This window comes from Vulpes vulpes, chromosome 7 (genome assembly GCF_048418805.1).
Source record: "Vulpes vulpes isolate BD-2025 chromosome 7, VulVul3, whole genome shotgun sequence".
Classification (NCBI taxonomy): Eukaryota; Metazoa; Chordata; class Mammalia; order Carnivora; family Canidae; genus Vulpes; species Vulpes vulpes.
Genome location: NC_132786.1, coordinates 83,300,395 through 83,325,424, shown reverse-complemented (window position 1 = coordinate 83,325,424; position 25,030 = coordinate 83,300,395). Strand labels below are relative to the sequence as shown.

General features: G+C 38.3%; 1 protein-coding gene across 3 annotated transcripts; it reads left to right on the top strand.

Moving 5' to 3' along the window:
- The first annotated feature begins 496 nt into the window (after nucleotides 1-496).
- Nucleotides 497-22,707, top strand: FAM133B (family with sequence similarity 133 member B). Of its 3 annotated transcripts, none has more exons than XM_072764269.1 (11): nucleotides 497-643; nucleotides 8,018-8,115; nucleotides 9,949-10,027; nucleotides 10,900-10,974; nucleotides 11,111-11,143; nucleotides 11,578-11,640; nucleotides 12,193-12,285; nucleotides 13,555-13,605; nucleotides 15,228-15,320; nucleotides 17,649-17,696; nucleotides 21,129-22,707. In XM_072764269.1, the coding sequence occupies exons 1-11, from the start codon at nucleotides 620-622 to the stop codon at nucleotides 21,213-21,215; spliced, it is 744 nt and encodes a 247-aa protein (XP_072620370.1). In that variant the 5' UTR covers nucleotides 497-619; the 3' UTR covers nucleotides 21,216-22,707. The 3 variants fall into 3 exon arrangements, with proteins under 3 accessions (XP_072620370.1, XP_025859547.2, XP_072620369.1); XM_026003762.2 differs by lacking the exon at nucleotides 497-643 and adding an exon at nucleotides 1,081-1,249 and having other exon boundaries at nucleotides 17,649-17,690; XM_072764268.1 differs by lacking the exon at nucleotides 497-643 and adding an exon at nucleotides 1,106-1,249.
- The last annotated feature ends 2,323 nt before the right edge of the window (nucleotides 22,708-25,030 follow it).

The following is a 25,030-nucleotide window of genomic DNA, read 5'->3' as shown; positions in this document are numbered from 1 at the left end:
GGCTGGTCTTAACCATATTTGTGTCCCGAACCATATCCAGCTTCCAGTCCCTCGTCAGGGAACTGCACAAAGTACATGTTCAACAATTAGTGTGAAATAAGCGCACCGGAGGTGAATGGATGGCACGGACCGTAAGGAGCCATTTCTCTGGCAGCAGCCGCGAGGGCTCTATCTCGCCCCAGCACCTGCGGGGCTCCGCGGAGGGAACGCGCCTGTCGGGTCGCCCGGTGCCGCCAGCACGCGCGCTAGGCGAAGCGCACAGGAAGCGTCGGCGCGGCGGCCGCAGCCCGGGCCGGAGGATGCGGGCGCACCCGGGCGTGGGAGGGCGCACGCGGACGCGGGGCCCACAGAGAGCGCCGCCTGGGCGACGCGGCCGCGGGCTGGGGCGCCGGGAGGGAGGCCAGTCCGCCGGGAGGCCGCCGGGAGCGCGGGGCGGGCCGGCGCCCGCCTCTCCTCCGCAGCGGCAGGTGGCGCTGTGGCCGGCCGCGGCCGCCCGGCCTGCGCGGCGCCTCTCTGCGGGCAGGGCGCGGAGTCGGCCGCGGGAGCTGCGGCGGGCCCTCTCCGGCCGCTCTGTGGGCCGCTCTCCGTCGGCGTCCGGCTGCGCGGTCGGCCCTGCACCATGGGGAAGCGGGACAACCGGGTGGTGAGTACCCGGCGGGCGAAACGGCGGCGCGACGCGGGGCCCGGGGAGGACAGCGGCGCCCCTTGCTCCTCCCCACGGGGCCTGGGGGTCCGCGGCGGCGCACGGACCCCGAGCCGGGCCGCCCAGCGCCCCCCGTCCCCGCCGGCCCGAGACGCGCGTGCGCCGCGCGCGCAGTTGGCGCCGTGGGGCCCCCGCGCTCTCCTCCCTCCTCCTCCTGCCTCCAGCGCCCCTGCTTCGGTCGACCGCGCCGCACCCCTGGCAGTGCCCCCCGACTCCCTTCCCTCCCGCACCCGGGCGAGCGGTGCCCCGGTGTGAGGCCCCGGAGAGCCGCGACGCGCCCTCTCCTCGGGGTCGCCACCCCGCCCGGCGCCCCGTGGTGCGCACGCAGGGGCTGGAGGCGGAGGCCTCGGCCCCCCCCCCCCCCCCCCCGCCGCCCCAGCGCGCCCAGGGTTAGCGGCCCGCAGACTCCGGCGTGAGGACCAGGAGCCTGGAGCCTAGCGCTCGGAGTCGTGTCCTCAGCTCCCGGCACTGCCTGGCACCTCGTAGGCCCTGTGTCGGAATGAGGGGCGCACACAGCGGTCCTTGGAGGCAGGCATAAACTGGAAGGTCAGTTTTGAGCCCTCGGGAGCCGGGCGCCCAAGACAAGTTGCTTTTTCTTCTCTGAGCCTCAGCGTCTCCATCTGTAACGGGGCGTCACTGTTAATCCACAACTTTGCAGATTAGTTGGAGCCGCAAAAGGCAAATGGCCGGGGAGTGCTTGGCCTGAAAGTTGTTGTTCTAGTGAAGGAGATGAAAGAGACACAGGAGTAAGTCACAGCAGAAGGAATAAGGAATGCCGAAGGATGGAGAGCCGCGGTTCTCGAGGCATTCAAAAGGGAAGGTGCTTTGGGCAGGAGGAGATGGGAGGAAGGCGTTCTGGAAGGCCACTAGGTTGGTTTGGGAAGTCCACATTATGAATCGCCGACTGGATGGGCGGGAAGCATCGGGGAAGCTTAGGTTGCCGCTTTACAGTTCCTGGGTTGATCTTTTTTTCCCTTTTTTTAAAGATTTTATTTATTTATTCATGAGAGACACAGAGAGAGAGAGAGAGAGGCAGAAACACAGGCAGAGGGAGAAGCAGGCTCCATGCAGGGAGCCCGACGTGGGACTCGATCCTGAGTCTCCAGGATCAGGCCCTAGGCTGAAGGCAGCGCTAAACCGCTGAGCCACCCTCCCCTCCCCCCGGGAAATCCCACCTCGATTACAATGTTAAGGAATATTCTTTTCTCCTGCTTTCCTGATTGTAGGTCAGACCTTGTGGTATCCTGATTCTTCATAGAGTTGAAATGGTGTTGTGCCCGAGCATCCTTAGGTTTGAGGTGTTGAGTGTTTTGATTCTTTAATGACTGAGGATTTGAATGTTTAGAAATCATCAGACCTTGGATACAGTTTCATACAGAGGCCTAATATGTTTGTTTTTTTTTTTACCGGGGAGAAGTGTTGGTATCCACATCCCTTTAAAGCATTTGAAACTTTTCAAATTAGCTTCATTTACAAGAACATTTTGATAATAACTCTGGGCCCTACTTATTACCCAGTATGTTGTCATCGCACAGAGTGTTCTGGTAACATTTTTTACTTGCGTTTGAAAGGTTGTGGGAATGAAAACATGAAATCAAGAGTTAGAAGACAGATTGTCACATTTACTCTCCTCATTGCATGGAGGAGGAGATAGAACTGCTTAAACTGGGACCAAAACTTGGGTCAGCTGATACTTAGTTCAGTACATCATAACTCTTAGTTTTAAATAAAATTATTTGCCTCTGAAAATAATGGCATTTTTTCCCTTCTTCCATTGATGGTAAAAGCATAGTTCTAAAGATGATAGAATTGCTTTCTAAAAAACTCAAAATCCAAGTTGAAAGCTTTGTTGTTTGTTTATTTGTTTGTTTTATTTAAAGACTTGACTTTGTGGTGCCTGGCTGGCGCAGTCAGCAGAGCAAGCTACTCTTGAGCTCAGGGGTTTAAATTCAAGCCGCAGGTTGGGTATAGAGATTACTTTAAAAAAACATCTTTTTTTAAAATAGACTTGGCTTTTTAGAGCAGTTTTGGATTCACAGCAAAATGGAGCAGTGAGTACAGAAGGTTCCCATGTTAGCAGTCATGCCCAGCCTCCCCTACTTTCAAAGCTGCTCTAGAGTGGTGTGTTGTTACAATTTTTTTTTTTTGTAGTGTTACAATTGATGAACCTAACTTGACGCATCATTTTCATCTGAAGTCAAGTCAATTCTTTACATCAGGGTATTGTATATTGTATATTCTTTTTTTATATATATATATATTGTATATTCTTGAACAGTTTTTTTTTAACCTGAACATTTTAGTTCTCAAGATTTGTAAAAGGCTCTTAAATTCATGATAGCCACCCTTTGTCCCCATTGTTTTCCAGAAGTTCCATCATGTTCTTTATTGTTAACTCTGTGCCCTCTAAAACAGATGTATCCTCTAGATAAAAATAGGTAATCAAAGTAACAAATGAAGTTCTGCATACTTTGTTCTTGCATCACTCTTTTCAGTACTGCCCACTTACATATTCCCTTGAGCCCAATTTGCTATCCTAAGTTGCCTTTTCTAAGATTTTATTTTATTTTAAGATTTTATTTATTTATTCATGAGAGACTCAAAGAGAGAGAGGCAGAGACATAGGCAGAGAGAGAAGCAGGCTCCATGCAAGGAGCCCAATATGGGACTCGAACCCTGGAATCTGGGATCACGCCCTGAGCCAAAGGCAGGTGCCCAACCGCTGAGCCACCCAGGTGTCCCTTTAAGATTTTATTTTTAAGTACTCTCTACACCCAACATGGAGTTTGAACTGGCAACCCCAAGATCAAGAGTTGCATGCTCCACTGACAACCAGCTGGGTGCCCCAGTATCCTGAGTTTCAAAAGAGATTGTTTTCTGTTACTCAAACTCATGCAGCAGTTTCTCACTACATATGAATAAGGAGTGTTTGATTTATAAGATCACGGTATTTAAAGTGATTAAGTCATAGAGAGTTCAAGAAATTGCACAATTTCTGTATTTTAACTGATGCCTAACCACGTACCCCTTAATGTTAAGAACATTTGTTTTTCATACTGATACATAATAAGTGAAAAGGTCTTATCTTTATAAGAAAATAAATCCTTTTTTTAAAAAAAAACCTTTCTATTGTGCACAGTAAAAAGCATTTTTGCTTAATGATAATGAGCATAAGATGCACTTATATATTGCTATTACAATTGAAATAATTGAGATATTTGGAATATGCTTAAGCAGACTAAGGATAATGTTTCAGCCAAAAAAGCTTGAAAGTTAAACCTTAATGCATAGACAATAGTGGCTCATGTGATTGTACCATAAGTTGTCTGTAGCTGGGGTCCCTCAGTGGCTTAGTTGGTTAGAGTAAGCATCTGCCTTCAGCTTGGGTCCTGGTTCTAGGATCCTTGAATCAAGCCTGCTCCTCCCTCTCCCGCTGCCCTGCTTGTGTGCGCGCTCTCTCGCTCTCTCTCTCTGTCAAATAAATAAATGAAGGGATGCCTGGGTGGCACAGCGGTTGAGCGTCTGCCTTTGGCTCAGGCGGTGATCCTGGGGTCCTAGGATCGAGTCCCACATTGGGCTCCCTGCATGGGGCCTGCTTCTCCCTCTGCCTGTGTCTCTGCCTCTCTCTCTCTCTGTGTCTCTCTTGAATAAATAAATAAGATCTTTAATAAATACATTAAGTAGGTAAATAAAATCTTTAAAAAAGTTGTCTATAATTAATAGCTTTAGTATGTGAATATACTACTTTACTATTTAATTTTCTTCTGAAGTGAATTGTAAGACAGACTGATTATGTGCTTTGGGGAAGCAGTTTCACAGTAGACATTAAAGCACATAAAAATGTTGATGTACCTTTAAAATACATGCTAGAATATTTGAAGCCTGTAAAACATGGTAAATGTGTTAGGATTTTTTTTTTTTGTAAGTAGGCTCTTCACCCAACATGAGGCTTAAACTCATGACCCCAGAATCAAGAGTAGCATGCTCTATTGATTAAGCCAGCCAGGCACCCCAGATTTTATTTTTAATTAGAGTGAAAAGTTACCCCTGTACTTTGTGAATTTTTTTAATATTTTATTTATTCATGGGAGACCCAGAGAAAGGCAGAGACATAGGCAGAGGGAGAAGCAGACTCCATGCAGCCAGCCAACGTGGGACTCGATCCCCGGTCTCTAGGATCACACCCTGGGCTGAAGGTGGTGCTAAACCGCTGAGCCACCTGGGCTGCCCTCTTCGTGAATTTTTCTTGAAGACAGTTCAGCTCTCTGAATTGGAGTGGCAGTATTATGGTGGAATTTTTATTTCGTTTAATATTATGATAATGTTTGTAATTTTTTTTGTTTTTCTTTATAAAGGTAATGAGTTTGTTTGTTTTTTTAATCTCTCAAGTGTATGAAATGATAGAAGAGAACATCTCCCTATACATTTTGGTACATCTGGATTTTTAAGAAATTTATAGCTGTTATTAAAATGGTATCTTATTTTTTGAAAACTTGCTTTTGCTTTTCATTTGAGAAATCTTGGACATCTTTCCATATCAGTAACTGTAGATCTTTCTCATTTTAGTGGCTGCATAGTATTTCATTTTGAGGGTATACTTTATAATGTATCTCAGTTTGATGGCTCTTTGGGAGTTTCCAGTTTTCCCTATTTTAGTAATTTAGTTTTGAATATCCTTGTATATATTTGCATTCTTTGGAAATAGTTTTTACAGTTTTAAACTTATGATTTATACCTAACTGCTGCTAAAATTATGACATGGTATCAAAGAAATGAAAAGATGATAGGTATTTCCTGTTTTAAAAATCATGAACTTGGGGCACCTGGGTGGCTCAGTGGTTGAGCATCTGCCTTTGGCTCAGGTTGTGATCCCAAGGCCCTGGGATCAAGTCCCACATCAGGCTCCCCGCAGGAACCCTGCCTCACCCTCTGCCTATGTCTCTACCTCTGTCTGTGTGTCTCTCGTGAATAAATAAAACCTTTAAAAATAATAAAAATTTAAAAAATAAAAATGATGAACTTGGCTTTGCACATTGTACTTGCTTTTGGTTAATATGATTGTCAGTGTCATTAGTTGAACCAACAACTCCTGTATTGCAGCCTTCATTGGTTGTCATATTTCCGCATGAACTGAGTGAAATTCTTGGCAGAGACAGTTGAATGAAATATTTGAGAACATAACAGTTGATGTAAAAAATGGCACTATATGCCTCTCTCTAAAGAGAGTTGCATTTGATACTCACATCTAGTCCTGGTTCTGTAAAAATCCCTGACATTAAGAGGTCTAGCATTAATTCCTGCCTGTAAGAAAATAATGTTAATGGATTTTTTTTCTTCCCAAGTAATTAACTCAGCAGTGTCCAGTTGAATGGAAGTAGTTCTCAGTATGTGTTGTTTATAATAGTTTATATTGTTTGCTCTGCTGGAGAAATCTGGAAATCTAGAACTCATTTGTTATTTGGGAAATACTGTTCATTTTCACAGGTTTTGTTAAATGCAACAAATACATTAATATCCTTTCAGTTCTTTGGGAACATTAAGTATTCGGTTTAAGGCCTTAAAATCAACCTGGATAGTAGACATCTTCAACCACAATTCTTTTTCATTTAAAAAGTGGAAGAGTGGTCCTGGGTGGCTCAGTTAGTTAACCATCTACCTTCAACTCAGGTCATGATCCCAACCAAGGTCTTGCTCAGCAGGGAGTCTGCTTCTCCCTTTTCTCCCACGCAGCTCGTGCTCTCTCGCTCTTTCTCTCTTTCTCAAATAAATAAAATCTTTGTATGAATTGGCTTATTCTAAGTACCTCATAGAAATTGAATCATATAATATTTGGCTTTTGTGTCTAGATTGTTTCACTTAGCATGTTCCAAGGTTCACCTACATTGTAGGCTATTTAAGATATTTAAGATTTTCATTTCTTTTTTCTTCTTTTTTAAGTGGAGGGGCAGAGAGAGAGGAGAGAGAATCTTAAGCAGGCTTCATGCCTAGCATGAAACTGAACGTGGGGCTGGGTCTCATGACCTTGAGATCATGACCTGAGCTGGTATCAAGAATTGCATGCTTAACTAACTTAGCCATCCAGGCGCCCGAATTCCATTTCTTTCTGAGGCTGAATAGTATTCCATTGTATGTATATGCCACATCTTGTTTATCCATTCATCAGTAGATGGATATTTGGACTGTTTCCACCTTTTGGCTATTGTGAATAATGCTGCTATGAACATGAGTGTACAAGTATCTGTTTGAGTCCCTGTTCTCAATTATTTTTCAATTCCACTTAGAGGTGGAATTGCTGGGTTGTATATGGTCATTCTGTATTGAACTTTATGAGAAAAACAACTTTTCTTTTCTCACCTGCAATGTGTAAAGGCTCCAATTTCTCCGTATTTTTGACAGCACTTTTTATTTTCTGTTTTTGATAATAGTCCTCTTAAGGGATGCAAGGTGGCATCTCATTGTAGTTTGATTTGCATCTCCCCAATCACTAGTGAGTTGAACATCTCAACTGAATTTAAATTAAAAAAAAAAAATCTCGTTATGTGCTATTGGACATTTGAATATCTTTTTTGGAGAGTTGTTTATTCAAGTCCATTGAACCTTTTTTAATTGGGTGTTTGCTCTTGAGTTGTAGGATTTCTTTATGCATTCTGGATATTAATTTCATATCAGATGGATGAGTTGCAAATATTTTCCCCATTCTGTGGATTGTCTTTTTGCTCTTTTGGTAGTGTTCTTTGATACACAAATGTTTTAATTTTGATAAAGTCCTATTTATCTGTTTTTTCTTTTGCTGTCTGTGCATAATTTGATTTTTGGTATTAACAATTGGCAAATAAAATTGCCATCAGTATGGCATACTATTTCCTGAGATTAAAGATATAGTAGAATAAACAATGAGTTTAAAGTTAGACCTTTAACTTCTTTGCAACTGAGTTTCTTCATCTGCTAATGAGCATAATGTTATCAGCCTTACAGGGTTATTGAGCTTTAGGAGAAAACATTATAAAGTCATCTTACAGTAAGAAAGAAGTATCATTATTATTTTCATTAAATCTCTGGTGAAAAAGAATTTTTTTTCTATGAAATAGCGGTATTACTCATCTCCCAAACTTGTGAGGCTTAGTAGAGCATAAAATTTATTTTTTGTAATGAAAATTTGGTTAGTCAAAGTATTCATGCTTAGTTAGGTATACTATGCATTTAAAATAAGGAATGCTAAAAAAAAAAAAAAAAAATAAGGAATGCTTGGTGAGTAAATGAGCATTTACATTTTTGATTTTTTTTAATTGTGTTAATTTTTGTTCTTTCCTCAAGGCCTATATGAACCCAATAGCAATGGCCAGATCAAGGGGTCCAATCCAGTCTTCGGGGCCAACGATCCAAGATTATCTAAACCGACCAAGGCCTACCTGGTATTAGTGAAACAATTTAGACATTTATTTTCATAAACTTTTTAAAGGTTACTGTTACAACTTTTAGTCCTAGCAAAGCAATTGTCACATATATAATTTTTTGAAGTGATATTCATAGGTGCTTTCTTTTCAATGTATGAAACACATGCATCATACATCAGTGTAAAGCAAATGTTTGAGAACCCACATCCTGTGTAGTTAAAGAGCTACCAGTTATCTTTTTCATATCGGTATCTTCTCTATCCCCTAAAGAGACCTTAACCTTGCAGTGTTTTAAGCTATTTAAAATGGTAGGTTTGACTAATTTTGCCTTTCATTGAGATGTAACTAGATGTTAGGAAGGATAATGTTAGGTCATGTTTCTATTCTTATCTGGTGGCTTTTCAATAAGTTAGAATTTCCCATAGTAAAATTTCTGTTTTAAATTGTTTTTTGGGTTTTTATTTGCGCTCATTGAGTAGCTCTGATCATTTGTAAATGAAGCATGACAGCACTGGCCTTATTATTTTTTAGTATGTCTTATTAAATGTGAAATTCCTAAGATAACTTATGACAAACTTCACAGTTGTTAGTTTCATAATCATTCTAAGTGCCCCTAAAAGCTGGGCAACTATAGTTGAAAGTTGTGCTTACATATAACAGGGAATCTTTCCTTTGGGTTAAATAGATAGTAAGCCCTGTCTACCTCTTAGAGTATTCATGAGTGCTATTGTTGACTATTGCCGCATACCAGAAGATTATCCCAAAACAAAATATGTTTTACCTTTAAAATTGGAGAGAAGAAATGAACTTTAAGAAAATGCTCAAGCAAGTATATTATGTGTGTGTCAGAGTTCCCCTAAGACAACTCTTAGGCAATTTGCTAGAAGGGCTCCCAGATAGATGTACTCTTGGGTAAGATTTATTACAAAGGGTACCAGCCACAATCAGCAAAGGGAAAGGATGCATGAGGTGAAGTCTGGGGGATAGTAGGCTTAGATATCCAGGGTTTCTTCTCCTATGGAGTCACATAAGACACACTTAATCCCCTCACCATGAGTTGTCTTAACACATATGAGATGTTGCCAGCCAGGGGAGTTCATTAGAGACTCGTGTGCCCGGGGTTTTTACTGGGACCTGTCAGCCTCTGCCTGTCAAGTGCCAAAATTCCAGACTCCCAGAAAGAATGCAGGTGCTCAGCCTAAACGGTAGTATTTGTTCAGACTGGCACAGTGAGCCACTCTTAGGAGGAAATGGTAAGGACCTTTCCAAAATCCAAGTTCCCAGATGCCAGCCAGAGCCAAATTTAAGCAGGCCTTTCTGAGAATAAACAGTCAGGCATGCTATGTCACCCCTTTTCTGTATAGTATGTGAGATACATTATAAATAGAATTTTAGTAATAAAATAGAGTAGTTTAAATAGACATTAGCTCACCCTAACACTGAAACTGCTAGCTTTGGGACCCTAGGCAGATTTCTTACCTTCCTCAAGCTTCTCTTTTTTATCTGTAAAATTGGGGTAATAATACTGTGTTTTCTCACAGGATTATTATGAGGATTAAAGGAAAATGTATTAAAAACAGTGCCACTTACCTTAAGTGCTCAGATGTTTGGTGTGTTAGCTTTTATAATCCATGCTTAGAAAAGAAATGATACCTCAGTGGTATCTGACAGACTGTATTAATGATAATTGATTTACAAGGATGTGAAAAAAATTTTTAATGTATCAACACTGAAATGGAGGTTTATTAGGATATTAAGAAAATTTTATTTAGGAGAGTTTTGTTTTGTTTATAAGCATCCATCTCTCATTTGAACTGCTTGAAAACTTATTTGTATATTCTATTTTTTAAGGGAAGAAGTGAAAGAACAACTAGAAAAGAAGAAGAAAGGCTCCAAGGCATTGGCTGAATTTGAAGAAAAAATGAATGAGGTTTGTAAATAGTACCTGTTTGAAAAAAATAGGCACCCCAAATGTATGATTTCTTTAAAATAAAAAGGAAAACTGTATTATAGTAATGTATGTCATCTTAGGTTTTCTAAGTATTAGGTTTTCTCTTTGTCTTCCCATGCCCCCATATTTCCCTGGGAATATCATGATGTTTGCCTGTTTTGATTATAAACATGTATGTAGTATTTCAGCTACAATATAGATTAATTCAGGGTTGTCTTGCTGGCTTAGCTGGTAGAGCAAGCAACTTTTGGACTCAGGGTTATGAGTTTGAGCCCCATGTTGGGTAGAGAGATTACTTAAAACTTAAAAAATATATGGATAGATAGATACTATCTGGAAAGAGAATCTAATCATCTTTGTTAAAAAAAAAAAAAGTTCTCAGCCTCAGTGATAATACCTAGTCCTCTCAATATACAGTGGAGAATTCCCACTCTTTAATATCTTTGAAAAGAGCTAGTGGGCGGTGCCTCGATGGCTCAGTCAGTTAAGCAGCCGATTCTTGATTTCAGCTCAGGTCATGATCTCAGTATCATGGGATGGAGCCCCATGTCAGGCTCCAGGCTCAGCTAGGAGTATCATTATTCCTGTCCCCCCCGCCCCCCCAATCCCTCCCTGCTTGCTTGCTTGCTTACATAAGCGCGCTCTCGCTCTCTATTTCAAGAGAGAACGAAAGAAAAGAGCTAGTAAAGGGTCCTTTGGTGACAGGGTTCTGGCACCTGGAGTACCTTTTCCTTGTGCTAAGAGGCTGAGATGGTGAGAGGTAGTAGAGAAGAGAGGGACGTTAGTGGCTGTCTATCAGGTGTATTGGAGGGGATAGATAGCTTCTGATGGTGTTTATAACCTTTTTGCAGAACTGGAAGAAAGAACTAGAAAAACACAGGGAGAAATTATTAAGTGGAAGTGAGAGCTCATCCAAAAAAAGACAGGTAATACTTTTTTGAGCTTAATGCTGTTCTTAATGTCACATTTGTGTTTTCATAATCTGTGTACTACTATCAGTAGATAATTTTAAAAGCTCACACCAACTTATTTAGATTTGTACTTCTATTTGTTTACTTTTAGAGAAAGAAAAAAGAAAAGAAGAAATCTGGTAGGGTGAGCAAAAGTTTTCCATTCTTCTAAATGTTACAATTAAGAGCCTACAAGAAAAGTAAGAATGATTTATATGATCTGTATGGTAACTGTAAATGATTCAAGGAGCCTTGAAGTCCTTTGATAGTTACGAGTGGGTTTTGTTCAATTAGCAGTATAAAGAAAAGTACCAAACTCCTAATAACCTAGTAATTCCTCTATTGCTGTCGGGGCGGGGGGGGGGGGGGGGGGGGATTGACTACCATTGGTTTATCTGTTGTTACCTTGTTGAGCCTTTTTCGTGTGTTTAAGAGACTGTGACATAAAACATTTTGATATTTAAGTCTCAGATATATCTCTCAGACGGTAGATAGCTTTTGTTGAGTATTTGAAAGACTTAGTGATAAGAAAAAAATTCCTGCATCTCACAAGCTTTAATTGTTTTGTGCTTGGTCAAGTATTCATCTTCTTCTTCATCAAGCTCTGATTCTTCCAGCAGTTCTTCGGATTCTGACGATGAGGTAAGTGGAAATCCATTATGGAATATCTGTTAGAAATGTTGACTTCCATGTTTTGGTTAATTATCCATAACTGAGAGCACTGACATGAATAAATAACTAGATATTTAAATATTAATATATATGTATATATATATTTAGGTTCCTACATTTGTCTTAATCTCTTAAAAATATTTTCTATGAAATTCTGTGAAATGGAGTTAAAAAGCTAAAATACTGTTTGACTAAATGCTACAGGTTACATGTGACTCATTACTTGACTTCTTTTTTTTATAAAACAGGAAGGTTAGTATAAATTACATTTTAACCATTACTTATTAAAAAGAGTATCTAGCTCACTCAGTGGAGCGTGTGACTCTTGATTTTGGGATCATGAGCTCGAACCCCCACATTGGGCATAAAGTTTACCTTAAAAAAATTATTAAGTAAAACATGAATTTACAAGCTGATTCTTTCATTTAAGATGTGTTCATTGATAAAGGTATGATATTAATAAAATGCATCAATTATATTTTTAAAACCGAAAGCAAATGTTTTTAAAAATGTTTTATATAGGATAAAAAACAAGGGAAAAGGAAAAAGAAAAAGAAGAACCGTTCACATAAGTCTTCTGAAAGCTCCATGTCAGAAACTGAATCGGACAGTAAGGTAAAATTACTCAAATTAGCAACATTCTGTATAGCAAACATATTTAATTAAGTTTTTCTTTTAAGTCATCCTGTCTTAAATTACTCTCAGTTTAGAAATTAGATGCTATTTTTTGTACTTTGATATACTGTGCCACGTAATTGATATATTAATAATATCTTACATATGGCATTGTATTGTTCTCATACCTCCACATATGCCTCCATGTCTCAGCATTTCCATGGCAGCTTTATAATAAGCATGGCAGATATTATTTTTCCCACTTTCATAAAGAAGTGAGAATTCAGAGAAAAACACATACTCCATTATCTGGCCCAGTGTTCTTTCCGTTACACGTAAATCTGCTCTGTGCTGTCCAGATTTGTGAAATATAATTGGCTCTCAAACGTCCGAGGTAATAAGAAATACATGCAGGTTGAAATAAAATTGTAGATTCCTGGGCCTCATCTTGAGAGTCTGATTTAGTAAGTCTGCTTAGGCTCAGAAATCTACATTTTTAACAGATGTCCTCTATGATTCTGATATAGGGGTGTCCTTGGACCTCAGTTTGATAAACACTATCATAGGTTCCCAGGAGAACAAAATAGCTGTCTGGTTTGGGAGCAGATCTCTACTTGTCCTAGTATGATTTCTTCTGACAAAACGCCCAGCATCTAGAAAGTATTCAGTAAATGTTGGTTTTCTGTTTGTCTTTTAAGATCCAATCTAATGATACTGATAGCTAAGCTTTATCAAATGCCTACTGTGTTAGGCACAGTTCTAAGCACTTGACATATTAAATCAATCATCAATCCTCTCAACAACCCTCATCCACTTTATGGATACGGCAGGCTCAGGTGGTTAATGGCTAGGACCGAAAGAATCAAAAGCAGAAATTCTTACCTCTCCTCCTTATAGGGAGAGTAGAATCAGTAAAATCAGATTAGTGGATGTCTGAGGACAGTGTAAATTAGAACCTCAGTGCATATGACCACGACAGGCAAAAATAGGTAAATGGCATTAGGTCTTATTTTAAAAGAAACCATGTGGTTATTACAGATATTGTCATTTTAGGTATATAGAGATTTGATAATACAGGCAGATAAAGGAAGAAGCCTCATTTCCTTACAAGCACATATTATATGCAACATACATTTCTCCTTTATTTTCAGAATAAAATTCTGGTATTAAAATAACTTTTTTTAGTCATAGAGCAAATCACTTTTTTGCTGTTTTTGTCCTTATGCTCTTTTACATTTAAAATTGATATGTATATATGTGTTTGTATAGGATAGTTTAAAAAAGAAAAAGAAGTCAAAGGATGCAAATGAGAAAGAAAAGGTAATTATAATTTTATATTAACCTTTAGTCTGTCATACAGTATTTCATTTGCTTTTCGAAGTTAACAATAATGTGTTCTTCCTTTTAACTTGAGAAATTTGTTTCCTTTGCTTACAGCATTTTATGTTGATTTAAGGGAATTTTTAAATTCATTGTCAAAGGTTAAAAGATCAGAAAACTATTCCTACAGAGTTTTATTTTATTTTATTTTATTTATTTATTTATTAAAGATTTTTATTTATGAGAGAGACACAGGCAGAGGAGAAGCAGGCTCTCCACAGGGGGAGCTCAACCACTGAGCCACCCAGGTGCCCCCTACACTATCTGTGGTGTCTTATGACTCTTTACTGTTTGGTTTCTTATGACTCACTATCTGTATGGTTTCTTATGACTCTTTATAGTTCTATAATGTATAATTAAAGAAAAGGAGGGTGCCTGAGTGGCTCAGTTGGTTAAGCATCTGCCTTCAGCTCAGGTCATGATCCCAGGGTCCTGGGCTTGAGCCCCACATCAGGCTCCCTGCTCAGTGGGGAGCCTGCTTCTCTTGCTCCCTCTGCTATTCCCATCATTGTGCTCTCTGGTTCTTTCTGTCAAATAAATAAAGTCTTAAAAAAAAAAAAAAGACTTTATTTATTCATGAGAGAGAGAGAGAGAAAGGCAGAGACACAGGCAAAGAGAGAAGCAGGTTCCATGCAGGAAGCCCGATGTGGGACTCAATCCCGGGACTCCAGGATCACACCCTGGGCTGAAGGCAGCGCTAATCCACTGAGCCACTCATACTGCCCTAAATAAAATATTTAAAAACAAATAAGGGACGCCTGGGTGGCTCAGCAGTTGAGCGTCTGCCTTTGGCTCAGGGCCTGATCCCAGATTCCTGGGATTGAGTCCCACGTCCGGCTCCTTGCATGGTGCCTGCTTCTCTCCTCTCTGCCTGTGTCTCTACCTCTCTTTCTGTGGCTCTCATGAATAAATAAATAAAATCTTTTTTTTTAATATTTTGTTTTATTTATTATTTATGATAGACATAGAGAGAGAGAGAGAGGCAGAGACACAGGAGGAGGGAGAAGCAGGCTCCATGCCAGGAGCCTGACGCGGGACTCGATCCCGGGACTCCAGGATCATGCCCTGGGCCAAAGGCAGGCGCTAGACCACTGAGCCACCCAGGGATCCTCTATAAATAAAATCTTTAACAAATAAAAATTAAAATTAAAAGCAAATAAGAAAATAGGGTAGTCCCTGGCTGGCTCAATAGGAAGAGCATGTGACTTGATTTCATGGTCATGAGTTTGAGCTTCAGGTTGGGTGTACATGTTACTTAAATAAATACTGTTTTTAAAAAGAAAGAAAATAAGGAAGATATTACATCTCAGTGGACATGTAGTTATTTCCTTTCAGGTTACCTAATAAAAGCGTTATTTTATTGGAATTAAAGATGGTAAATGTCATCAATTTTAGACATATCTAAGATGAAAATGAGATAATTTTGTGATAATTGAAAAATTATTAATAATAAAATTTGTGTGACGTGGTCTTACATCTATTTGATCAAGATATGTGTGTTTATTTTGTTATTTTTTATTGTTTAAATACAGTTTGCCTACACGTGTATTTATTTTTCTTAGGACATTAAAGGACTCAGCAAAAAAAGAAAGATGTATCCTGAAGATAAACCATTATCATCTGAGTCCTTATCAGAATCAGATTATATTGAGGAGGTAAGTATATGATCGAATCCATTTTCTTCACTTTAAAATGTTTAATTATTTGTTTTTAATAAATACAAGTCAGTAGAAAGAAATACTTCATGAATATTCAGTTTACTCCTCTTGTATTTGTACAATGAAATAGAAATGGAAGTTGTTCCATTTCAGAATGGGTTTTTCATTTTCTAGAGGATGATTATATAACTAATATAATAATTATCCATATTTACAAATCTCTACTTTGAGCTATATTATTTTTATTCTTCTAATATTTACTTTTTAGTATACTGGTATTTTGATTACATGACATATGCTTTTTGGTATGTAGTGTATTGAAACCCAGCAGTCCCTTGTTTCTGTTTGGGACTACTACTAGTAAGGGAGTAGAATGGCAATGAAGTAGATCAGAAATGTTGGTGTGGTCTCTTTTCCTATCTATAAAGTTAGGAAGTACAATTAGGTAGTCTCTATAGTCCTTTTCAGCTCTGATGTTCCTATCTTAGATTTTTTTGAACTCTATTAGAATAAGAGTCCATTCTTAGTTAATTTTAGGTCTGTAAGTCATCATCTTTAAAGTATTTCTCTCAGTCTTGGTTTCCTCATTTGTAAAATAGGACCTATTGCCCCCCTCTTTTGTAGCAGTATTTTATAATGCCCCCTGAAATGAAATTGAAATGGAAGTGAATTGAATTGAAACTGGAGTGTATATAATGTACATAATCTACACATTTTATACTAATATCCCCTTAAAAATTTAAAAAGAAATATAATAAAATATTAGTATATGATTTTACTGAATTGTGTTTCAGTGCTTAAATGCTTGAGTGTGATACCTGGAAGACATAAAATCTTAAGGCAACAAAATTCAAGCTGTAGCGGTACATTACATATGCCTTTCTAAAACCGTACAGTGGTATTGTCATCAATGACATTTTCCAAAATGATGAACAATTCTCAGTGAACCTCTGAATGAATGAAACAAAATACAGTCTTCCCTGTATTTCTATGATTTTGCATTTCTGGGACACTCATTGTATCTTAAAACCCTGTACAAAATACTTTGTGTTCATATCACAATAAATTTAGCTTTGTAGAGACACCTGGGTGGTTCAGTGGTTGAGCATCTGCCTTTGGCTCAGGGCATGATCCCAGAGTCCTGGGATCGAGTCCTGCATCAGGCTACCTGCATGGAGCCTGATTCTTCCTCTGCCTGTGTCTATACCTCTCTCTCTCTATGTGTCTCTCATGAATAAACAAAATCTTTTTAAAAAATTAGCTTCTGTACTATAAATGGATTTATTACAGGGAATGTCTGGCAGGCTGTCTAAAAGTCATGTCAAGGTGGTCTTGGACGCCACATGACAGCATCCCCTGTCAAGCTGGCTATATTGGTTGCAGTCATAACTACTACCATCCCCAGTCATTGTTACAAGAATAACAACAAAAAACAGTAATTTCTTAAGTTCCTCTAGAGCACTAATCTTAATATATATTACACTTGGACTTAACATTAAATATGCATAAGCTTTAGGAACTTTCAGTTTAGTCTTAAATCCAATGTACACTTCAAAAGATTAATATAAAATAATAATGGGGTAATAAAACTTTTTTTTTAAGATTTTATTTATTTATTCATGAGAGACAGAGAGAGAGAGAGAGAGAGAGAGAGAGAGAGGCAGAGACACAGGCAGAGGGAGAAGCAGGCCCCATGCAGGGAGCCTGACGCGGGACTCGATCCTGAGTCTCCAGGATCATGTTCTGGGCTGCAGGTGGCGCCAAACCGCTGAGGCACCCAGGCTGCCCAGTAATGGGGTAATAAATGTTACTTAAAAGGATTTTAATCAGTTGGTTAATACTGAGTACACCATGCATATAGCTACCATTTAAACACCAAAGAGTAAGAGAAATACTTAACTTATTCCATGCACTTCCCCTGGAGGATGGATATTATCTCGATTTTACAGATGATGAAACTGAGGATAATACATAGCAGAGGTAGGATTCAGAGCTTGGTCTGTTTTATTTCAGAGCTCATGCTTTTTACCCACTGTTCCTAACTGCCTTTTTTTTTTTTTTTTTTTTTTGTGCTGAAAGGGAACCTAAGAGAAGCCCTCTAGAAATTTAAAAAATCTTAATTTTCTTTCCTTTATGTTTCGCATTGACTTGTCATTATATAAACAGGAGTTTAAAGTATAACAAGGTATTTAAAATAGCATTTGATCATCAAAATGTTTTTTACACATGAATTTTAAAGATGTAAGGTGTACGGTAGGGAATTTAAAAAATGTCTTGAGTACAAGTTACATATTTGTCTTCTCAACAAAAATTCAAACTTTTTAGGTACGAGCAAAAAAGAAGAAAAGCAGTGAAGAACGAGAAAAAGTAATAGCAAGTATCACTTATATTTTTTACATGACAATAGTGTAGCTCTTCTGTTTGATATAAGGTGAATCATGGTAAAGCACAACTTGATATACTGAGGCCAAATAAATATTCATCAGGAAAAAGTATGGTATTCAACTTTACCTAATGTGCTTGAGCAAATTAAATTGGCTCAGGAGAAAGGAAGAATGATCTGGTAGGAAACATCTGTTTCCCATTTCAGTATTTTATTCAGTATTTCATTTTATTTTACTCCATATTCAGTAAACTTGAACTTTTGTTTGGCTATTTTAAGCTATAATATGAAATATTAGGTATGGTAATACCCTCCATCCTCAATAGTAATTACTTTCAGGTTGGACAAACCTGGTAACATTAGCAGAAGCAGCCTCTCTTAGCACAGGCTGCAATGAGAAATAAGCAAGAATGTGACAATATAAATGTTTCAATAATAAAGATGATTCTTTTGACCATTTCTAAAGCCAGCTCTGCTCTTATGCAGATGGAGAGGTATGAAAGGAGAAAGAAGGAAGAGGAAAGAAAATGCAAGTGATATCTTTTCAGCAGACCAACCTAGGGAATGTGGATAATGGATATCAGAGTAATTGCAGACCATATCATTAAAGCAATTTAGGAGCACTAAGTGTGGGTGATGGCCTTTGAAGGCATTTTCTTAGGAACGGATAAAAGAAAAATGAGAATGGCATCTTTTGTAGGTTTGAGGGTAACTTCCCCTTTTCAGAATTTCTCTTGCTCTTAAAATGAGGGTCCTTCTCTGATAGATTCACCTGGTAATGTATGACTCAGAAGTAACATTCTAGATACTTTAAGATGAAGGCGACATTTAAGAGGCTTTTTGAATGGAAAAATAATTTGGGTGAAGACTGCTTTGGTCTTTAGATGATTCAGATTAAGACATAATACTAATTAATTTTGGATAATTCTAATTTATACTTACATGCTACACTGTTTCATGCATTCAGCCAGCATGTGTTTATTAAGCATCTCTGTGCAGGCACTGTTGGTGTTGGTAGTGCTATTACAATGGAATAGGATAAGTAAAAGGTTGACATGTGAGAGTGACTTTAGAGAGGGAAAGCTTCTCTGGGGTAGTAAAATTAAGCTGAAATAGGATTTATCAGAAAGAACCAATCATGTGAAGATCAAAGGAAGAATATCCTAGGCAGAGAAAAGAGCTAAGGACCTGTGGTAGGAATGAGCTTGATTTGTTTGAGGAACTGAAAGGGTAAGCGTAGCTTATACCTAGTAGGTAAAGAGGAATAACAGGGACACCTGGTGACTTAACAGTTAAGCTTCTGCCTTTAGCTCAGAGCATAATCCTGGAGTCCCAGGATTGAGTCCCACATCGGGCTTCTTGCATGGAGCCTGCTTCTCCCTCTGCCTATGTCTCTAACCACCCCCCTCTGTGTCTCTCATGAATAAATAAATAAAATATTTTTTTTTTAAAAAGAGGAATAACGGGGATCTCTGGGTGGCTCAATAGTTTAGCACCTGCCTTCAGCCCAGGGCATGATCCTGGAGTCCCAGGATCGAGTCCCGCATTGGGCTACCTGCATGGGGCCTGCTTCTCCCTCTGCCTGTGTCTCGGCCCCTCTCTCTCTCTGTGTCTCTCATGAATAAGTAAATAAAATATTTTTTAAAATAAAAATAAATGAAAATTAAAAAAGGAATAACGTACAGTGAGGTTGGGATATAAGCAGAGGCCATATCGTAAGCAAGATGTGTGGGTTTTCATCAGAATGTTCTGGGAAGATATTATGAGTATTTTAAACAAAGAAGTGACCTGTCTTAACTTTACATTTTTAGAATGCTTTGGCAGAGGAGGTTGAGTGGACATAGGTGAGGAATGGTGTTGTTTGTATACATTGATAGTAATGGAGATGGACTAGTCTGATGGACTTGAAATATGTTGTGGGCTTAAACGGTAGGGCTTGCTTGCTTGCTCCTTTGGATGTAAAGAGTGAAGTTAAAGCAGAAAGCAGAGTCAAACATAGCTTAGATTCTTTGCCTAAAGTAAAAGGATGAATTAGAGGTGCCGTTTACTAAGGGGATTTGAGCATTGTTTATGGTAATTTTAGATAGACCTGCTAGGTAACCAGGTAGACCTCTCAGTCTTGAGTTCAGAGCATAGGACTAGATATGAAGATTTGGTATGTAAGTGCTATTTAAAGCATGGGGTCTGAGAGAGCATGTGGAAAGGGAAGGAAGGAAGCCCTGAAAGGTCAAGCAGAGAAAAAAGAACCAGCACAGGAGTTGAAGGGGTCTTTGCAGTAGAAGAAAACAGCAGACAGAGGTGTCGTGGAAGTCAAGAAGAAAAGTAGTTTTAAAAGAGTGTAGTCAACTATCCTCTTAAGAAAAAGTAACACAAGAGTCAGAGTTCAGCAAAATTGTAGCTCTCTTTATCCAGTCACAATTTGACTACTTTTTCTAGGCTTCTAAAAATTAAGCATCTGAGTGCCTGGCTGGCTCAGTCAGTAGAGTATGAGACTCTTGATCTTGGGTTTGTGAGTTCAAGCCCCACATTGGGCTTAGGGCTTACATAAAAGTTTTTTAAAAAGAAAAAGCATTTATTTTACCTAAAAGCTAAGTAGACTTTTCAGCTGCACATCAATATTTTGTTACCAGTTAGTTGTTTGGTTGGTTTGTTTTTAATTGTTAATTTAATAATAACAATAGTGCTCAGTTTAGGCAGGACATAATTTGTGTTTCTCTTTATTTAAAAAATGCCAGGTATAGGGATCCCTGGGTGGCGCAGCGGTTTGGCGCCTGCCTTTGGCCCAGGGCGCGATCCTGGAGACCCGGGATCGAATCCCACATCGGGCTCCCGGTGCATGGAGCCTGCTTCTCCCTCTGCCTGTGTCTCTGCCTTTCTCTCTCTCTCACTGTGTGCCTATCATAAATAAATAAAATTAAAAAAAAAAAATGCCAGGTATAACATACCTGTTCGCCAAAAACTGTCATATAAAAAAACAATTGTATTTTGCTGTGATGTGAGGATTTCTTTGTAGTAACTACAATTACTTCACCTTTAGAAATTATATAAGAAATTATATAATATATAATACAGCAGTTGTATTATTGATATTGATAATATATAATACAGCAGTTGTATTATTGATATTAATAATAATATCTATGATATTATTATTCATAGAATTTATTTTCTACAGGAAATTTTGTTTAAAAGCTACATTTTTGTGCTAACGACTTAGAGTTTTTATCTTTTTGAAAATCAACAAGGACTCTTAAGTCCTCATATTATTGATTATTGAGACTTTTTAAAAATATTCTGAGTAGTTCCCTTGTTGTCTAGATTGTTTGAATTAATTATATAGTAGTTTAAAAGGACCGTGGTAAAGTTATTTTTAATTTGTGTACTTTCCTGCAGAAATGTCTAACCGGGAACTATCTTTACAGGAAAAAACAAAAAAGAAAAAGAAGCATAAGAAACACAGTAAGAAGAAGAAAAAGAAGGCTGCTAGTTCAAGTCCTGACTCACCGTAACATTAAGGAAAATCAGGATTCCCTTATAAAGAAAGTGCAATGTCTAAGGAAATTTCAACTGTGAAAATTATGACATAATTACTAAAATGCATGAATTTTCTTGTTTTTAGAATTATTCCTGGACTATTCAGTAGCCACTCGGGTGCCGCTGTGTGAAAGGGCCATAATTGTTGCCTGCTGCTTGAACATCTATTTTTTTCTCTTCCAGTGCTTAACAACTCGGGGAGATAATACATTGCAGTTGTGCTAGTGGTTAAGATATTTGGGGATAAAGTTAATATTTTTGACTAGAAGTATCTATTGATAAATCAAAAGAAATCGAATCTGGATACATCACTAAGATGTAATTAGCAATGACCAGATAATTCTAGTTAACATTTTTAAAATAGGGATCACATTGATACTTCAAAATCCTTATTCTGTAGATAAATGTATTTTAATTTTTTCCCCTTATATACTTTTATTTACCTGGGGAAGGAGCTTTTGGGGTTGGGGGTTGGTTTGCTATCTCTTTAGCTAGCAGAATAGTGTGCCTTTTATCCTCACACATCCTATTTTTGTGGACATAGTAGCCATGCTTCATGGGGAGGTCAGAGCTGGGTATAGCCATCTTGCCCCTAGACATCTTTGGACTTTGTCATTTGCTGCTTTGAGTGAACCAGAGAAACAGCCCTTTGCAGCATGACAGAGCTCCAGAAGCTCTGGGATTTACCTCCACTTCAATAATACTGAATGTTTTTTAGCATTAGAATGTGTTATAACATTTGAATTAATTTTGACTACAACTTTGGCTTTGGAGAAGAATCATTTAAAATAGACACTGGTACTTTTTGAACTTGATAGCTAAAGATTTAAAATGCATGTTTTATACTGTTAAGTTTTAACCAGTCAGGAAAATTTTATGTAACCAGTGATAGTTATTTTATTTTTGTAAGAATTTTGTTTAGGCTGCAATGTTTAGCTTTTATTAATTCTTTATTCTTGCTATCTTAAATTCCTTACTGTGTTTAATGGCATACTTGCCAAGATACTTAGCATGTAAACAAAGCAAGCTTTTGATTTTTTTTTTTTTTTAACAGCTTCATATTGAAGCTGAGACTTAACCATAAACAATTGAGTGGCAGGCCTGGTATGCTGTGTCTTGTTACATAAAGCTATTGCCAGAATCTTAGTAAATATAACATTTTAGAAATTTGTCTTTGTATATTCATAACAAATGATGACAAGTTAAGTGAGAATTACATTATTGCTCTTCCTGTGTCATATTTTACTAAGATTTTGTGCCTCATATCTACTGCTGAATTGTTTACTAGTAATGTTAAAAGGAATTGATAAATCATTTTCACTTTACATTTTTATATAATCAGGTAACATGAAATATAATTTGATGTACAATTTTGCCTGTTACAGAGGGTGTGCTAATTATAGTGATATATGCACAAAACATTTTGGCATGACAAGAGGCTGAATAAATAGCTATTTTACTTAAAAATAGCTGTGTTCTTATCAGCTTCCTTTAAGTCCCAAGTAAAGTTCTAAAAATCAAGAAACACTGCTAGGTGGTAAGTGGATAAGACATGTCCCCAAGTTTTTAGCTGTAAAAATATATTTCCCGGTAAGCTTCCTTAAATTTTATGCTTAAAGCTTCATACTCTTTTTCCTAATAAAAGATATCTATATACTCTTGAGTACACAGCAAGTTTGAGGGACATTTTTTATCCAAAAGGAAGTTTCTTAAGATTGTTCACAAAAGTGCTAAAAGACAAGTTTATCAGGTTATTTGGTGATGAGTTTTGGTATGAACTTAGAAGTGTTCCTTTGTAAACTGGCCCAGTACATGATGATTATGTCCCATTAGAAGCAACTGTTACTAAACTGAGGAAGAAGGTGACCTGACAAAAAAATTGTATTCTTTCCAGACTATGTTGACTGTCTGGAAAACGTTTTTCTCATTGTTCCTCTGCTAGTAGCCTTTTTTTTTTTTTTTTTAGTTCAGTTAACATATAATGTATTATTAGTTTCAGAGGTAGAGTTCTGTGATTCATTAGTTGTATGTAACACTAGTGCTCATTACATCAAGTGTCCTCTTTAATGCCCTCATCCGGTTACCCCTTCCCCTCCAGCAACCCCAGTTTCCTATAATTAAGAGTCTCTTAGGGTTTATCTCCCTCTCTGATTTCATCTTGTTTTATTTTTTCCCTTCTTTCCCCTATGCTCCTCTGTTTTGTTTCTTAAATTCCACATATGAGTGAGATCGTATGATAATTATCTTTCTCTGATTGACTTTATTTCACTTAGCGTAATGCTCTCTATCTAGTTCCATCCACGTTGTAGCAGATGGAAAGATTTTTTTTTTTTTGATGGCTGAGTTAATATTCCATTGTATATATTTACCACAGCTTCTTTATCCATTCATCTGTCGATGGAAATCTGGGCCCTTTCCAAAGTTTGGCTTTTGTGGACATTGTTGCTATGAACATTGGGGTGCAGGTGCCCCTTCATTTCACTACCTCTGTATGTTTTGGGTAAATACTCAGTAGTGCAGTTGCTGGGTTGTAGGGTAGCTCTATTTTTAATATTTTGAGAAACCTCCATAATGTTTTCCAAAGTGGTTGCACCAGCTTGCATTCCCACCAGCAGTGTAAGAGGGTTCCTCTTTCTTCCTCTGATGGTAGCCTTAACAGTCTTCTTTTTCATAAGGTATGGGAAGAAAATTTAATTAAGTGATATTATGTGCAAATCTCATACTTCCTCCTCCCACCAAACCACCCTTTTTCCTGATTAATTTTACACCAATTTTATAAACACAGGGCATGTTATTTGGATAATGCCAAGGTAACTGCAACAAAATTGATGAGTGTCTGAATCAAAATATTGAATTTATACCAGTACTTTCTTTATCTGGTTGTTTTGAATTCATGTAGTTGCCCTTTAGTATAGTTAGGTGTTTTTTTTTTTAATTATTTTTTTAAGATTTTATTTATTCATAAGAGACAGAGAGAGAGGCAGAGACACAGGCAGAGGGAGAAGTAGGCTCCATGCAGGGAGCCCGATGCAGGACTCCATCTCGGATCCGGGAATCACGCACTGAGCCGAAGGCAGACACCCAACTGCTGAGCCACCCCGGCATCCCTAGTTAAGTGTTTTAAATACCATAAGAGTGTCCTGAATTTAGTTTATCCAAAGGGTAGATGTATTGCTTCAGTCAAGGTATGCTAAAAGCCTGCTGTCTAATATTCTTTCATTTGATGAAGAACAGTAGACTAGCCTCAGAGAAATGGAGACAGTTACTCTTAAAACTTAAAGTGACAGGTTTCACTCTTTTAAAACATTGCTGGTATTCAACTAAAATTCAATGAACATTCATCTGGTATTTCCTAAAGAAAAGTTCAGAAAAGCTTTTTTGTCCCAGTTGTATTTGCTTTATTTTAAAACTCTTATTTAAAATTTGTACAAATATAGTGTCCTAAATTCTAAAAATCAGTGAAAGTTACCATGGTGAAAGTTAGCAAACGTAGACTAGGAGATGTTTTTTCTCTGTATTAGGATTGGGCAGTAAACAAGAGTTAGAACAGTTTTTGTTTTGGCCACTTTTTGCATGGTCTCAGCATGCTTTCTTACCAGTCAGTGAGGGGTACAAGTGTGGCTTTACATTTCTCTAGGACCTCCCAGACTGAAGTCTCTCTTTGGTGATCATGAGAGAGTACTTAGTTAGAGTTTTTATTTTTTAACTTTTTAAAAAGAATTTATTAGGTGTAGAGAGAGAGCATGTATGAGCAAGGGAAGGGGCAAAGGGAAAGAATCTGAACTTCCCA

Bases quoted from the DNA above. Each gene is read 5' to 3' on its own strand.
- FAM133B (XM_072764269.1), top strand. From the start codon at position 620: ATGGGGAAGCGGGACAACCGGGTG. The intron at 10,975-11,110 runs GTAATACTTTTT...GTTTACTTTTAG, and splicing joins GCTCATCCAAAAAAAGACAG to AGAAAGAAAAAAGAAAAGAA. The intron at 17,697-21,128 runs GCAAGTATCACT...CTATCTTTACAG, and splicing joins AAGAACGAGAAAAAGTAATA to GAAAAAACAAAAAAGAAAAA.